This window comes from Chaetodon auriga, chromosome 20 (assembly GCF_051107435.1).
Source record: "Chaetodon auriga isolate fChaAug3 chromosome 20, fChaAug3.hap1, whole genome shotgun sequence".
In the NCBI taxonomy this organism is placed as follows: domain Eukaryota; kingdom Metazoa; phylum Chordata; class Actinopteri; order Chaetodontiformes; family Chaetodontidae; genus Chaetodon; species Chaetodon auriga.
Window position 1 is genome coordinate 5,994,162 of NC_135093.1, and position 15,602 is coordinate 6,009,763.

Sequence of the window (15,602 nt, forward strand, 5' to 3'; positions counted from 1 at the left end):
AAGAAGCACGTTGAGATATGAACAACTTGCGATCCTAACACTAGCCTATTTTTGGTGCTTTGTATATTTAGGATTTTGTGCATCTGTTTATTGATATTTTCACGCCTTCATTTATTATATTAGCATTCATTTTGCTGTACATGCACTGCAACTGCTACACAACGGTTTACCTTCGGATAAGCAAACATACATACGAAAAATCTCAGTTTTCTACAGGTGTGGTTCCTGGAAAATGAAGCAGATCTCATTTTCCAGTATTCAACCTCCTCATCACATCATACAGTCTCCAACATCTCAACATGCAAACCTATAGTAGAGATTAGCGAGAAAATAAATAGCTAACATAATAATGTCTAATAGACAACAACAGCCACAGAAAACAATGACAGAAAGGCTGAAACTTTCCAGCACTGATTGAAGAGAGTGTGTTTAATCTTCTTATGATCTTGGAAGCTTTTCATTTGTGGCCTGCACTGCATTGTCTTAACAAAAAGCTGCCTTAAAATGTTACCAAATTAATTTGAAATTCAATGTGTAAGCTTCTTTTTCAGTTCTTTGTTCTCTTGTCATTGTTTAGCAGACTGAACCATATTCCGACTAGAGAACAAAGCTGTTTGTTTTTTCATTTAGAGATGTGAGGCTAATTCAGTTTTAGACTGAAGTTACATGGAGAACTCAATTGTCAGAATGATTGTGTATTTTGATGATGGCTCTTAAAATGTCTCGTCTAAAACCACTTCTTCCAGGGAGCAGTGGTTACATCAAAGTTTATCAAAGTCATTTTCACTGTTGTCAGAACACCGTTCAAAGTGACACTCAGTGTGCAGCACAGAGGTTATGAAGAGAAAACTGATGGGAGTAATGTCCATCACTGCTGCTGTTTCCTCTCTGAAGGTGCTCCACTGGAGTGATCTGAGCAGCTCCTGGACTTCTAAGTGCTTGGGGCTTGGTTAAAGTGTTTTTGTCTTTCCTCAAAGTAGACCATTTAAATTTGTTGAGGGTGTCATTTAGCATCCAGCCACAGTTAGAGTGACATGAACCGAGCTCGCGCATGCCCATATTCATACGTCCTTAAAGTGCTGCTTTTTTCATGTTTACTCTCTTCCTCCGATTTGTAGCTGGTGTTAGAGGCTGTTCCATACTCAGATGTTTTTTGTTGGGTTTCCATCCACATTTTCACTTTTTCTCTCGATTTCAACTGCTGATCTTTGTCTGGCTCAGAGGTGGCTGCAGTGGGGAAATCAAGAACCAAAATGTTAAAGCAATACAAAGCTAAACAAGACAGAAGTTACTTGCACAAAGACATTTGATTTATTCACCTGCATAGGCGGGATCGTAGAAATGTCTCCAAGAGGCCTGCTCCACGGCCACCTCTCGTCTGCTCCACTCTCTCTCCAGCAGTTTCCTCCATGTGTTCAAAGGGCCAGGTCCTGTATCTTCTTCACTTTCTGCTTCAAAACCAAAACTTCTCTGAAACTGGGCTTCATCATGTCGGTTCTCCATTTGTTCTTCCTCGCCTTGTGAACCCTCAGAGTTTCTCTCATCATCACTCACTGGTTAGAAAAGACAATGATCAGGAGAGTTCTACAAGGGAAAAACTAATTTAAGATACTACTGCAATATAGTGCAATGCATAGAAAAGGTTAGACTTTATACTCTAGAGGGCAATGGTCATGTAAACCAGTGAAAAAAATTACTTAAACAACATTTACTTTAACCTGATCAACCGTAAATGTGAAACTACGTCAACCATATCTACTACTTTCCCTTTCATACTAATTTCTAACTGCAATGACAAATGTAATTTACAGCAGCTCAATTTAGGTTTGTCAGAGATCCAACATGCACAACAAAAGGTTCACACCTTAAGCCAAGAGCATGCCAAACTAACAAACGTGATAGAACCCTGACCCTGAAGCCATGTTGGCCAATCAGAAGCCTGAAAAAAGCTACTACCAGTAGGCTGTCTGCTACTGCTGTAACTAAACTGTATTTGTGTGAGGACGAAAAGGCCACAGAGAAAGCTACGTTTTGAAAATTTTACTCAAACTTAATTCGTGTAAGATTTAAATGTTCTCATTATCTTATTTAAAAAAAGGGTTCAATGGTTAAGAACACAAGCGGAAAAGGAACAGCTGTATTGAAAGTAAACACGCCGACAATATTTTAATTTTAATTTAATTTTAAGCTACAATGTCTTGTCTTTTGTCATCAACAATACTGCAGGTTGATGTAGTCAGTGTTTAATGACATCGGTGCCATCTCGTCCTTGTCTCAGCCATCGAAGAAAAGGTCGTTGATGAACATATTTCGTCATAGTTTTCGTTCACGAATGTCATACCCTGATTTACATCATCTAAATAAGGTTTGACTCATTTATAGTTCATGGCTATAACTAGAGATTTTCTGATGGTTAAAATACACTCTTTTTTTTTGTTGAGATGCACTTTTCAAGGGATTTCATGGTTCACAAAGTCTATACAGAGACAAGACATAATTTGTGTTTACGTTTGAGTATCAATGACCTGGAAGGGGTTGACTTCCTGTTGACCTCTGACCTCTGTGTTGTCAGTTTTTTTTTCGCGGTAGTGAAGAGAGAAAAATAGCGTGAAGCAGGAAATAACACGGTTGAGATTTGGCGCACACCGTGTTGTGTTAAGGGTGTATTTTTGCACATGGATTGTGTTTTGGACATAAGTTTGTGACGCTGGGACTGTTAACTGTTGTGTGTTTCCTCCGACGTGAAGCGAGTTCAGCTGAGGAGACTAGCTTAGGCCGGGCTAGCCGCGGCCGAGCTAGCATAGGCCGTGCTAGCCGCGCGGGGTCGTCGGTCGTTTAGCTTCAGCCGCAGGGGGGATGAAGAGCTTCAGTGGTCGACGCGGTGGTTTCTTCAGTTGAGGACGCTTTACTGCTGAGGAGCTGCGGTCCTGTATTCTTCAGACACGGAATTGCCGCCATTCTTTTCCCCACACTTGGAGGCGTTGCTGTCCCGTTTTCTTCAGACGCTGCTGCTGCTCTGCTTTCGCCATATGGAGGTAACGCTGGTCAGTTCCTTCGCGAGCTTCGACGTTAAGCGCGCCAACGAAACTTTATTGCAAACTTGTTTAAAGGACAAATTAAACAGACAGAAGTCCACGAAAAAAGGGTCAACAACAGACACAAACTAATTATTACACCCCGGGGTTTTCTTACCCTTTCATGCTTTTTCATCATGTGTGTTCATGTGAATTTTTGAGACTCTTCAGTATGTATTTTAAACTGAAGTATTGCGTTTATGGCAAAGACTGATTAATTAACATTACTGAAGTAGAAGGTCTTGTCACTTGTATTAACCAGCTAGCCTCTCATTGATTTTTAAAGTGAGCGAGATCATACATTACCTTGGACAAGTGTTTTTCATAAGGTGTCTCTTTCACCATTTTTCCTAAGTTTTGGTGTTTAAAGGGGTTGATGCTTTAAAGGTCCTTTTCTAAAGTATGAGCTCTGTCACGAGCCGTTGGTGGAAAAGGTAACATGAAGTTAACCCTATTTTGAGGGTACCATATGAAAAATGTATGTACTTAACTATTTCTGTAATAGAAGTTTTCTTATGGTTCATGCTATGTCTTATCAATACATATTTTTCATTTTCATATTTCATTCATTGGTATACTCAACATTATTACTCTATCACAGTTTTTCGGTCAACTCATTTTTGAGACACAAAGGTTTACAGCCTACCATGCTGCTATCCTGTGTTGCTCTGTGTGGAGTGACACAGTAAAAAGAAAAAGGGATTTGATGGACAAAATGCGAGTTGACTGGTCTTGACTGATGATTCGAATCATCAGTGTTTAGGAGGCAGCCCAACCAAACAAGGTAACAACAAAAGACGGAAAGCTCATTATGTCATGATATCAAGGTTCTGATGCTTAGCGAGGTGTCAAACTTTGGTGCCAGTTCTATTAAAGTCTATGGGAGATGCATGGGGCTGGTGTTTTTAAAAATATCTGTTAATGTATCTGGATACTTACTCACTGGTGGTAATGACATACTTCCTTTGGCACTATTGACACTATGGTGTTTTTCCCAATGCTTTCGATCCCATTTCATAGTAAGTTGCTCTGTGATCTCTTCGGTGTTTTCATGTTTGTCTTCAGTTTGTTTGTCACTTCTGTCTTCCTGAGCTTGTGGATCATCTGCATCAGGGTAGGCAATGAGGTAGAAAGAGCTGTTTCCTGCCACCATCTCCTCCATCTTCTCCAGCAGCTCTCTTACCTGGTCATCAGCTGCAGTCCTATTGTTCAGGACGTGATACCTGTTTCCACATTTTTCAGTGAGCCAACGGAGAGGCTTTCCTTCACTTTCAATATGTTGCTCAATCGTTTTGTCTCCTATAGTGTCCCCAAATGTGAACAGCACGATAACATGTCTCCACACACTCTGTCCAAGTAGCCTCATGTTGTCCTCTGTGATCCGCCTTTGCTCATCGGTAAAGGATGTGTCGAGCGGCACAGCCAGCAAAATGACATTTGGCGATGGTGAGCACATAGAAACCCCTTTTAAAATCTCAGACTTCAAATGAAAAGGGGTGAATGCTGCTGGGAAGAATTTCCACCATCCAGGAGTGTCCACGATGACGACGTCTCTGTGCATCACCTTACTCCTTTGCTTTAACGAACACACTGTTCTGTCCCCAGACTGAAACACCTCAGCACTCAAAATATTGTTCCCAGAGGCACTCTTCCCGGAAAACACCCACCCGACCATCAGGATTCTCAGGTTGAGTGTTGGCTCTGTAATAACACAACGATTAGAAATTTGTTATTTTTAAAAGAATATTCTTCTTTATTACAATGTGGGTATTATTTTTGGAGTTTTGGTCCTCAGTTTCAGTTTCTAAGGTAAAGTGAAAAGGTATATTTAACTATGTCTAGATGTGGCTGACAGCTATGTGCTCAAGAATGAACTTCTATTCTAATTTCTAGGAAGTCGGTCTGTACTGTGTGGCTGATATATACAACATGCAGTTTGAGTAGTAATTTGCTTTTTCCCTTTGTTTCCTTTTCCGAAAAGGTTTAGCTAAAAAGCCTTGTTAGTTTTGAGCATATTTAGTCCTCATCTTGTTTTTTAAAGTCAAGTTTTAGTTGACAAAAGTCTTGGCATTTTAGACAACCATAGCTATTTAAGTCTAGTTTAGTCAATAAAAATTGTTGACATTTCAGTCAATCCCAGTGAAGCCAAAACCTTCCATTTTTTTTGTCATTACAGTCAAAATTATTGAATAATATTTTTTTTTCTTTTAAACTAATTTCAGTCTTTTTTCATTGACAATATTGCACGTTGGTGTAGTCACTTTTAGTGTTTGATGACATCTCTTGTGAACATCTCTTGTTGTGTCTTAGTCATGAAAAAAAATGGTCTTTGACAAATATATTTAGTCATACTTTTCATTAATGAAATTAACACCTCCTGTGGGTTTGTTTGCAGTTTGTCTGTAAGCTGGTGTTTGTTGATCCTTTGGAATTTATTTGCAATGTTTCCAGATCTCAGCAAATACCAATAGAAATCAGGGCCAAAACTACAAAAATAAAACCCAGTAATTCTTTCTTTAAACATACATTTATGCACTCAAACAAAGTAAACTGACCTGTTATGAGATTCCTGAGTTTTTTCCTTTGTTGTTGTGACCGCAGGCGTAACTCCTCAGCTTTTTTTTCCACTTCCTGCTTCTTCAACTCAGCATTTTGCATCAGTGTGCTGTTGCTTTCATAGCAGCCATTTTCTGCCACCATGGCGTCAGTCTTCTCAAACAGTTCTTTGACTTTCACCTCGTTGTCTGTGCCATCATCACAGAGAACGTGGTATCTGTTACCACAGGCCTCAAGAAGCGACTGGAGAGGCGTCCCTTCCTTCCTGATGTAATCCTCAATGGTTTTGTGGCCCAGATGGCCTCTGTGGCTGAAGACCACTATCGTGTGATCCCACACCTTGTCACCAAAAAGGTGTTGCAAGTGCTTCTTCGTTGCCTTCTTGTACACGTTCTTGAACGGCTGTCCAGCATTAATGACCAGGATGAAAGCATGCAGTCCAGGTGGGACGCAGAGAGTTGCTTCTGTCTTGGAAAGCTCAGGTGTGTTGCAGAGGTCATATCCCCGCAGCCACCCGGGGGCTTTGACCAATGTGACTTTGCGCCCGCACACTTCTCCTTCTCCCCTCTTACAACTGAATGTTACATCTCCTTGATCAAAGGCCAGTTTTCCCAGGATGATGTTTCCAACCAGATATTTTCGGGAGCTGTTTGATCCCACAAGCACGACATTGAGCTCTGACAGAAAGAAAGTGAGACAGAGATAGTAACATGAAAAACAATGCTTGAATACAGACAGACTGTTGAAAAATCACTCGTTCATGTTCAGTTACTTTACGGACTCACCTTTGACAGATGTGTCTTTCTTCATGTTTCCTGACGAGTATGTTTAACATAAACCACTTCTAATGGGTTTCATCTCTGTCGTGTTGTCGACTGTTCAGTTTGTGCACTGAATGTGACAGACAGTTGTTTTTATCGTGGCAACTCCCTCCCTTATCATTTAATAGCAAGCCCAGCAGCATTTTTGTAATGCAGAAGACACGAGATGAGTGACACAACCTGTTTTGAGCCACATTTCTGGGTTCTGTGCTGTGCCAGTAACATGCTACCTTGATTCAACTTTTGTACAATCATCAACATGTCAGGGGTGTGGGGCATCATCGTCAAGTTCACAAATTTGACAAATTTATCATAAAAGCTGTATTTAATAGGGCAAATGGCAATACACTGGGTTATATGCATTTTAACATAAGGAGTGAAACTGAAAACTAACAACACTGTAACTTTATTCAAAGACAGTCAGGTAACAAATGGAAGGGAAATGCATGAGTAGAGAAACATAAGAAATGCAAATGTACAAATCTTGTTGTGGAACAATATCTGACTGAGATAGTTTGTGTTGTTTAATTTGTTATCCATGTCATTGCCCATTCCTCATTTAGAGGACAGCTCAGGGGCTTGGACAGCTGCAAGTTAAACAAGCATTAACTGTATATTTTCTGTTCAACTTGATTAATAACTTTATTTTTGTATCATTGGGTCATATGTATGACTATTAATTTAAAGATACAAACGCTTCATTTTTAGGTGAAATTCACTGTTCCATCGCAGACAGCTGTCTAACAAGCTGTATTGGAGTCGTCAGGGTGTGTGTGATCACAAGTTGTGCATATTTCCACATTCCTTCTTGAGTACATGCTTTAAAGTCAGAACTAGCAATGTCCGGAAATACTCTGTCACTGTCTTTTATTCTGTAGTATGTGATCAGTATCAGTGGCCGATCATATGACATTTCTGAGGTATGTGCAGTGTGTAGCCAGTGTAGGCTTAGTGGAAATGCCACAAATAAAAAATATAAAGGAGGGGGAAATGGACCAGAATCCAGATTCAGTTGAACTAAACAATGCTGGTTTGAAAATGCCCTGAAACTCTCCCATTCAGGCAGTCTGGGTTCTGTTGTGAATGGACCAAACTAAACCAGCAAACATTCCAGAGTTCATTTAAACTGATCCAGGCTCTGCACTCTCATTTGGAGATGACAATCTAGCAGCCAGTTGTTGAACTACCTGCAGAGCTTTTGTAGACAGATTTGCTTGCTTCATTGATGCACATGGTAAAGTGTATTTTGCCACCTGTAGCTGAGCTGTAGTTTTAGAATGAAAAGTCACTGGAAAAAAATGCTGCTTAAAAATTGATCTACGTTCATTACCACAATAACAGCATTTCAAGCGTGGATTGTAATTTTAGCAATAATGCACCTTTATTGATAGTTTGTATTTGCACTCTTTATTTACACACCTTTTCTGCATTGTACTGCAACTGCTGCATAGTGATTTCCCTCAGCATAAATGAAGTTATCATGCATACTAAAAAGCCTGGGTTTCCACGGGTGCAATTCTGGGAAAATGGAGCAAATCTCATTTCCCAGTATTCAACCTCCTCATCACATACACTGCCTCCACCACCTCAACATGGAACCCGACGGTACAGATTAACAAGACGATAAATAGCTAGATAAAAGCTGCTGCTTTTTACAGAAGGCTCAATGTGCAGTACAGAGGTTATGAGGAGAAAACTGATACTTGAGAGTTATATTATCGATCACTGCTGCTGTTTCCTCTCTGAAGGTGCTCCACTGGAGTGGTTTGGGCAGCTGCTGGACTCATTAGAGCTTGGGACATAGCTGAAGTGTACCAATTTTCCAAACTACTTTATTGTTCACTGGGTTGTTTTGGTATTTATTCAAAATGAACCATTTTAATCTATTGATCGAGGGTCTCATTTGGCATTTGGCCATGTTTAGAGTGACATTAGCTCTGCATGAACAAACGCAGCTTTGTCAATTATTTGAAAGAGGCCAGTCTGTCATGACTCTGGCCAAAAATGGTCATCCAGTTGTGCAATAAGTTAACTGGTGTTGCCAACTTCACGAGACACAGCGTGTCAACAAGAACTTAAAGTCAGGGCTGTTTCTGCCCATTTTGGTGCCCTAGGCTCCCCTAAGATGATTGATCTTTTCATTATAGTATTTTAAAACAATTATTATATTTTTTGTGATATTTCTTATTTCCAATTGAACCTCATTGGATGTCAGTGTGCTCAGTTTGTGTCACGTCACCTGTCAGTTATGGCCTTTACATGATTATTAGTCCCTGTTATGATTTATCCTAGTCTTAATCATATTCGGTATGTGATATGGAGCATAATCTGGTTATTAACTTCCCTGAATGATTCTACCAGTGTCCAGGTCACTGATCATGTGTGCATGACTATGTTTGACTCCACCACATCCCAGACAGTCCTGCTTTGAAATGAGTAAAGCAGTTTGCTGTATGTCTGTCAGCTGAATAGTTCTCAATATTTTAAACGTTAGGGTAAAAGGTTGAGGGTTGAGGGATAGGGTTAAAGTTATTGATAAAGGTTAGAGAAAACAGTATGTTCTGTACAATTCAATATTATAATACTTTCATTATGACAATAAGAAAATAAAATTTTGCACGGTGTCCAGTAGTATTCTCATTAATATCCAGTGTGTCAGTCGTATGTTGCAAGGCTGTCTAAACAGGATTTAGGTACACTTGTTCACCTCAGTATGAACAAAATTCTGGAGTCTTCAAGAAACAGCAGCACTGAGGAGGTGTGCTTCACCTCCAAAATGTCACAAAGATACACGTAATGACAAGATTTTCGATGTTCATCATTTGGCAGAGAGCATCAGTCTCCAGCAGTGTCTTTCTAGAGTCCGCTTGTAGTCGTCTCGTTGTATCAGGTGTTCAGAGAATAATGAGCAGTTTTTATTTAGCAATCTGGACAGCAGAGCCAGACTTTGAAAAGCAGAATGGCACCTGAAGTTAATTTCATGAATTATTTTTAGAAGATTTCTTCCTCCTCTTTGACGCTGTTCCTGCAAGTGCTTCTTCTTTCATTTTTATTCTCTTGCTCTGATATATAGCTGGTGTTAGAGGCTGTCCCATACCCAGATGTTTTTTGTTGGGTTTCCATCCACATTGCCACTTTTTCTCTCGATCTCAACAGCTGATCGTTATCTGGCTCAGAGGTGGCTGCAGTGGGGAAACCAAGAACTAGAATGTTAAAGCAATACAAAACTAAACAAGACAGAAGTTACTTGCACAAAGACATTTGATTTATTCACCTGCATAGTCGGGTTTGCAGAAATGTCTCCAAGAGGCCTGCTCCATGGCCACCTCTCGTCTGCTCCACTCTCTCTCCAGCAGGTTCCTCCATGTTTTCAAAGGGCCAGGTCCTGCATGTTCTTCACTTTCTGCTTCAAAACCAAAACTTGTCTGAAACTGGGCTTCTTCATGTCGGTGCTCCATTTGTTCTTCCTCTCCTTCTGAACCCTCAGAGTTTCTCTCATCATCACTCACTGGTTAGAAAAGACAATGATCAGGAGAGTTCTACAAGGGAAAAACTAATTTAAGGCACTGCTGCAATATAGTGACTTGGTAAACTAGAGGGCAATGGTCATGTAAACCAGTGTCAGCTTGATCAACTGTGAATGTGAAAGTAACAGTTGATCATTTCTACTAGTTTCTCATTAATACTTTAACTATAGACGTTTTTCTTTTTAACTTACATAAAACATTATTACTGGCGGTTTTTTCTTCAATACCTTTCACCTACGTTTCTAAAAAATATATTATTAATAGTCCATTGCACCTGCAGAATACCTGCACCAAACTTAACTCGTATATCAACAATCAGCCTCATGTTTTTCCTGTAAGATTCTCTGTTTGTCATCTGTGAAAACCCAAACAAAAAGTGTGCAAACTGGTCATAGTTCAGTTACAAGATAGAGTCTAACATCCCTCCTGCTCCTGACAGCTGCTGTCAGCCAAAAAGTCAATTATACTGGATGGTAGAGGAGGTTGTACCAGCGTCTGTTTAGCTGACATTCAGCACAGCAGCTGACACTGAGCGCTGAACAGAAACGAGTCACGCTGCCCTCCAGCTCCATCACAGTCAGCTATTCGGTCAACTAATTTTGATAAGACACAACTCAGTTTGTAAAGGTTTACAGCCCGCTGTGCTGTTATCCTGTGTTGCTCTGTGTCCAGTGACACAATTAAAGGAAAAAGTTATTCGATGGAGAAAATGTGAGTCGACTGGGGGGTGTCTTGAATGATGATTCAAATCATCGGCGCAAACGCAAAAGGGAACTACAAAAGAAGGAAGACTTATTATGTCATGATATCAAGGTTCTGATGCTCTGCTTGGTGCCAGACTGTAGTACCAGACATGTCATAGTCTCTGTACTGAGTCTCTGCCCCAACAGAAAGAACCCACTTCAGATAATAGCTGACTGATCTGTTTATTTGCTTTTTCTTAGGGGCAGCGTGTAAAATAGTACACCATATGGTAAACCAGAAGTGATTTCAGACACAAACCCTGTCTGCAGCCTATGTGTATCCTGCAGCAGATTATAATGATGATCAGAACACCACTGGTAGACAAGGCATCCTTGGTGGAATTCATTTAATGAACAAACAGCACTAAAATTTCCTAATGCTGCGAAATTTTAACTGTACCAAATTCAGCAAATACACTATATTGGTGTTATTTTAATGATCCCTGTAGGGCAGTAAAGTTTATTCTGTTCCATTGCAGTTATCATGTGTTTAAAAATCTGTTAATGTCTTTGGATACTTACTCAATGGTGGTATTCCCATGCTGCCTTGAAGACTATGGTGTTTTTCCCAATTCCTTCGATCCCATTCGATGGTAAGTTGCTCTGTGATTTCCTTGGTGCTCTCGTCTTTGTCTTCAGTTTGTTTGTCACTTCTGTCTTCCTGAGGTTGTAGATCATCTGCATCAGGGTAGGCACTATGGTAAAAAGAGCAGTTTCCTGCCACCATCTCCTCCATCTTCTCCAGCAGCTCTCTTACCTGGTCATCAGCTGCAGTCCTATTGTTCAGGACGTGATACCTGTTTCCACATTTCCCAATGAGCCAGTGGAGAGGCTTTCCTTCACTTTCAATGTGTTGCTCAATCGTTCTGTCCCCTAAAGTGTCCCCAAATGTGAACAGCACGATAACATGTCTCCACACTCTGTGTCCAAGTAGCCTCATGTTGTCCTCTGTGATCCGCCTCTGCTCATCGGTAAAGGATGTGTCGAGCGGCACAGCCAGCAAAATGACATTTGGCGATGGTGAGCACATAGAAACCCCTTTTAAAATCTCAGACTTCAAATGAAAAGGGGTGAATGCTGCTGGGAAGAATTTCCACCATCCAGGAGTGTCCACGATGACGACCTCTCTTTGCATCACCTTACTCCTTTGCTTTAACGAATACACTGTTCTGTCCCCAGACTGAAACACCTCAGCGCTCAAAATATTGTTCCCAGAGGCACTCTTCCCAGAAAGCCCAGATCCAACCAACAAGATTCTCAGGTTGAGTGTTGGCTCTGTAATAACACAACGATAAGAAAACTGGTACTTTTAAAGGAACATTCTTGTGTATTACAATGTGGGTATTATTTTTGGAGTTTTGGTCCTCGGTTTCAATTTCTAAGGTAAAGTGAAAAGGTCTATTTAACTAACAATTACAATGTGGGTGAGTTTGTTTTGCTTCTTATTTCAATGTCAAATTAACAGAAGGTGAAAAGGTCTACTTAACTGTGACTAGATGTGGCTGAAAGCTTTGAAATTACATGAAATTATGCTGTTACCAAAAGGTCAAGAATTAGCTTCCACACTCAAATCATTTCTAGGAAGTCAGTCTGTACAGTGTGACAGTTTGAGTAGTAATTTACTTTTTGCCCTTGTTTCCTTTTTCAAATTGGTTTGGCTAACCTAGGGTTTTGTTTACAATCTGTCAGATCATCTGAAAGCTGGTGTTTGCTGACCCCTTGGATTTTATTTGCAATGTTTCCAGATCTCAGTAAATACCAATAGACATCAGGGCCAAAACTACAAAAATGAAACCCAGTAATTCTTTCTTTAAACACACATTTATACACTCAAACAAAGTAAACTGACCTGTTATGAGATTCCTGAGTTTTTTCCTTTGTTGTTGTGACTGCAGGCGTAACCCCTTGGCTTTTTTTTCCACTTCCTTCTTCTTCAACTCAGCATTTTGCATCAGTGTGCTGTCGCTTTCATAGCAGCCATTTTCTGCCACCATGGCGTCAGTCTTCTCAAACAGTTCTTTGACTTTCACCTCGTTGTCTGTGCCATCATCACAGAGAACGTGGTATCTGTTACCACAGGCCTCAAGAAGCGACTGGAGAGGCGTCCCTTCCTTCCTGATATAATCCTCAATGGTTTTGTGGCCCAGATTGCCTCTGTGGCTGAAGACCACTATCGTGTGATCCCACACCTTGTCACCAAAAAAGTGTTGCAAGTGCTCCTTTATTGCCTTCTTGTACATGTTCTTGAACGACTCTTCAGCATTAATGACCAGGATGAAAGCATGCAGTCCAGGTGGGACGCAGAGAGTTGCTTCTGTCTTGAGAAGCTCAGGTGTGTTGCAGAGGTCATATCCCCGCAGCCACCCAGGGGCTTTGACCAATGTGACTTTGCGCCCGCACACTTCTCCCTCTCCCCTCTCACAACTGAATGTTACATCTCCTTGATCAAAGGCCTGTTTTCCCAGGATGATGTTTCCAACCAGATATTTTCGGGAGCTGTTTGATCCTACAAGCACAACATTGAGCTCTGACAGAAAGAAAGTGAGACAGAGATAGTAACATGAAAAACAATGCTTGAATACAGACAGACTGTTAAGTCACTCGTTCATGGTATGAGAGTTACTTTATGGACTCACCTTTGACAGATGTGTCTTTCTTCATGTTTCCTGACGAGTATGATTAACATAAACCGCTTGTACTTTCATTTCTGTGTTGTCGACCGTTCAGTTCAGCTCACTCTGTTTTTGTCGTGGCAACTCCCTCCCTTATCGTTTAATAACAAGCCCAGCAGCATATTTTAATGCAGAAGACACAAGATGAGTGACAGAACCTGTTTTGAGTCACACTTCCGGGTTGCGTGCTGTGCCAGTTACTTACTGTCTTGATTCAACTTCGTTTCCTCCTTTTGTACAATCAGCAACATGACAAATTTATCATAAGAGCTGTATTTAATATGACAAATGTTGACACACTTACTCCTGTGTATGTCTTAGTGTTGTTTAATTTGTTATCCATCTCATTTACTTTATGGATGAGGTTGTGCATTCTCTATATGCCTTTTGTATTTGAGTTGTTGCAATACAATGCATGTGTAAGTAAACAGTTTTTAAGTTAAGTAAATCTTTCAATTTTTTCCTCAGAGTAGGCCAGATTGATACTTGATTAACTGATTGACCTGACATACCACAACACCCCTCTGGTTGTTCCAGGTTTTCTGTGTACACACAACCTATTTCACCCCTAACCTGTTTACATGCCTGATATCTGAGTATGTTAGACCCTGTAGAGAGATCACATGGACAGCCAGGAGAGCAGATCAATCTGTCCACTTCAGATGTCATGTCCTAGAAACTCTGACATCAGTGCTGGCATGTTGTTGAACTGCTTGGAGTGATTCCAGGTCCCAGAGCAGCTTACTGGTGTCAGGTACAACCTGCAGCCTCTGCCAGCTCCCTTGCCTAATCAAATTAATAGGGATACAAACATAAATGCTGGTTAATGTGTTTCGTTTCTTATACTGTATTTTAACTATAAAATTAAAATTAACAATGTGTTTCCTATTTTCTTTTTTGGAGTTTACTGTTGTTGGTTTATAGGAACCCCATTAGCCACTCTGTGGGTGCTGTTATTGACTCAATCTGTGAGCAGAACACACTAGAACTCTGTGTTTTAATAGCGGGTACATATAATACCAGTATGACAGAATGACCACTAAGACCCTAATTATTCCATTTCATCTGTCCCAGTAGCTATTCATGTTAATCCAGCTCCCTGGAGTTAAACAGGGCTGTGCTTACTTTGGACACTGGTGGTTGCTTTGTGAAAATCCTCTCTAATGCTTGGCTGGAAATGAGTACAATGACACAACAGCAGAATTTGCACAATACTTTAATCAGATCGGTCTTCTGTAATTTAAATGACAGGAGGTTAAATGTCGACTAATGCAGCATGTTTTATGTATTCGGGACTAGGATCAGGAAGCATTATATTTCATTTTATGAGTTCTTATCTACAATACTTTTCAGGAAATTATTAAAAAGTTTTTCTAGCAACTAAAAAATATTTTTCAGCAAACCTTGCCTGTTAGTTATAAAACCTAAATAAATAAATTAATTCAGTATAACATTATAGTTAATTACAAGAGTTTCAGGGTTTAAATGTTGGGCAATTAGTTTTGCTGCTCATTCTGGGGTCACTGGTGCGGTATGTCTTTGGTATCTTTACTTGGCCTGTTTGTCCAAAAGCTGTGTGTGTTCATCCAGCAGTCTATGGTGGTATAAAACAGAGCAGTCAATAAAATTAGTTTTTCAAAAATTGTGAATTGCTGCAACCATGAGACCATGAAACAGTCATTAAATGTGCATGGAATTGTTAGGCTGATGGGTCAGTATGTGAGATTAGCTGGCACTGAACCTGGAGATAGGAAATTGTGAGTGCAGTTGATTGAGGGTTAATGACCTAAAGGAAAAGGTAATACAATTAAAAAACAACAGTGTGGAGCTGATGAGTCCCTGAACTCTTGAAAGGTGTTTTGTTGCCCTGTATGGAAGGGGCTGAAAGGTCCAGAGCTGAGAACAAATTGCATTTGGCATCATGAAACTAACAAGACACCCCCCTTTAGGAACCTCCTTTGTACTTTCTGGAACCTAAAGGGGAAGTTGCTATTGTGTTCCCTATGAAACAGGTTATTGTTTTGTTTGTCTTGTTTGTTTTGCTGTTGGGGAAACTCCTCCTCCTCTGACCTCCCCTGACCCTTGTATCCATCCAGGGGCAGGATCTCGAGGTGGCTCACTCCTATAAATACCTCGGAGTGCACCTGGCTGACACGCTAGAGTTGCCTTGAAACACAGGGGCCCTCTATAAGAGGGGCCAGAGGTGGTG

The 15,602-nt window shown here is 40.5% G+C and overlaps 1 protein-coding gene across 1 annotated transcript; it reads right to left on the reverse strand.

The window, feature by feature from the left end:
• Positions 1-505: 505 nt before the first annotated feature.
• LOC143339278 (uncharacterized) lies at positions 506-13,605 on the reverse strand. Its single transcript, XM_076760446.1, has 9 exons — positions 13,358-13,605; positions 12,571-13,248; positions 11,244-11,996; positions 9,726-9,959; positions 9,454-9,633; positions 5,630-6,307; positions 4,014-4,775; positions 1,320-1,553; positions 506-1,227 (listed from the first exon to the last, which is right to left on the reverse strand). Exons 1-9 carry the CDS (start codon positions 13,380-13,382, stop codon positions 1,025-1,027), a joined length of 3,747 nt encoding a protein of 1,248 aa, XP_076616561.1. The 5' UTR covers positions 13,383-13,605; the 3' UTR covers positions 506-1,024.
• Positions 13,606-15,602: the final 1,997 nt, after the last annotated feature.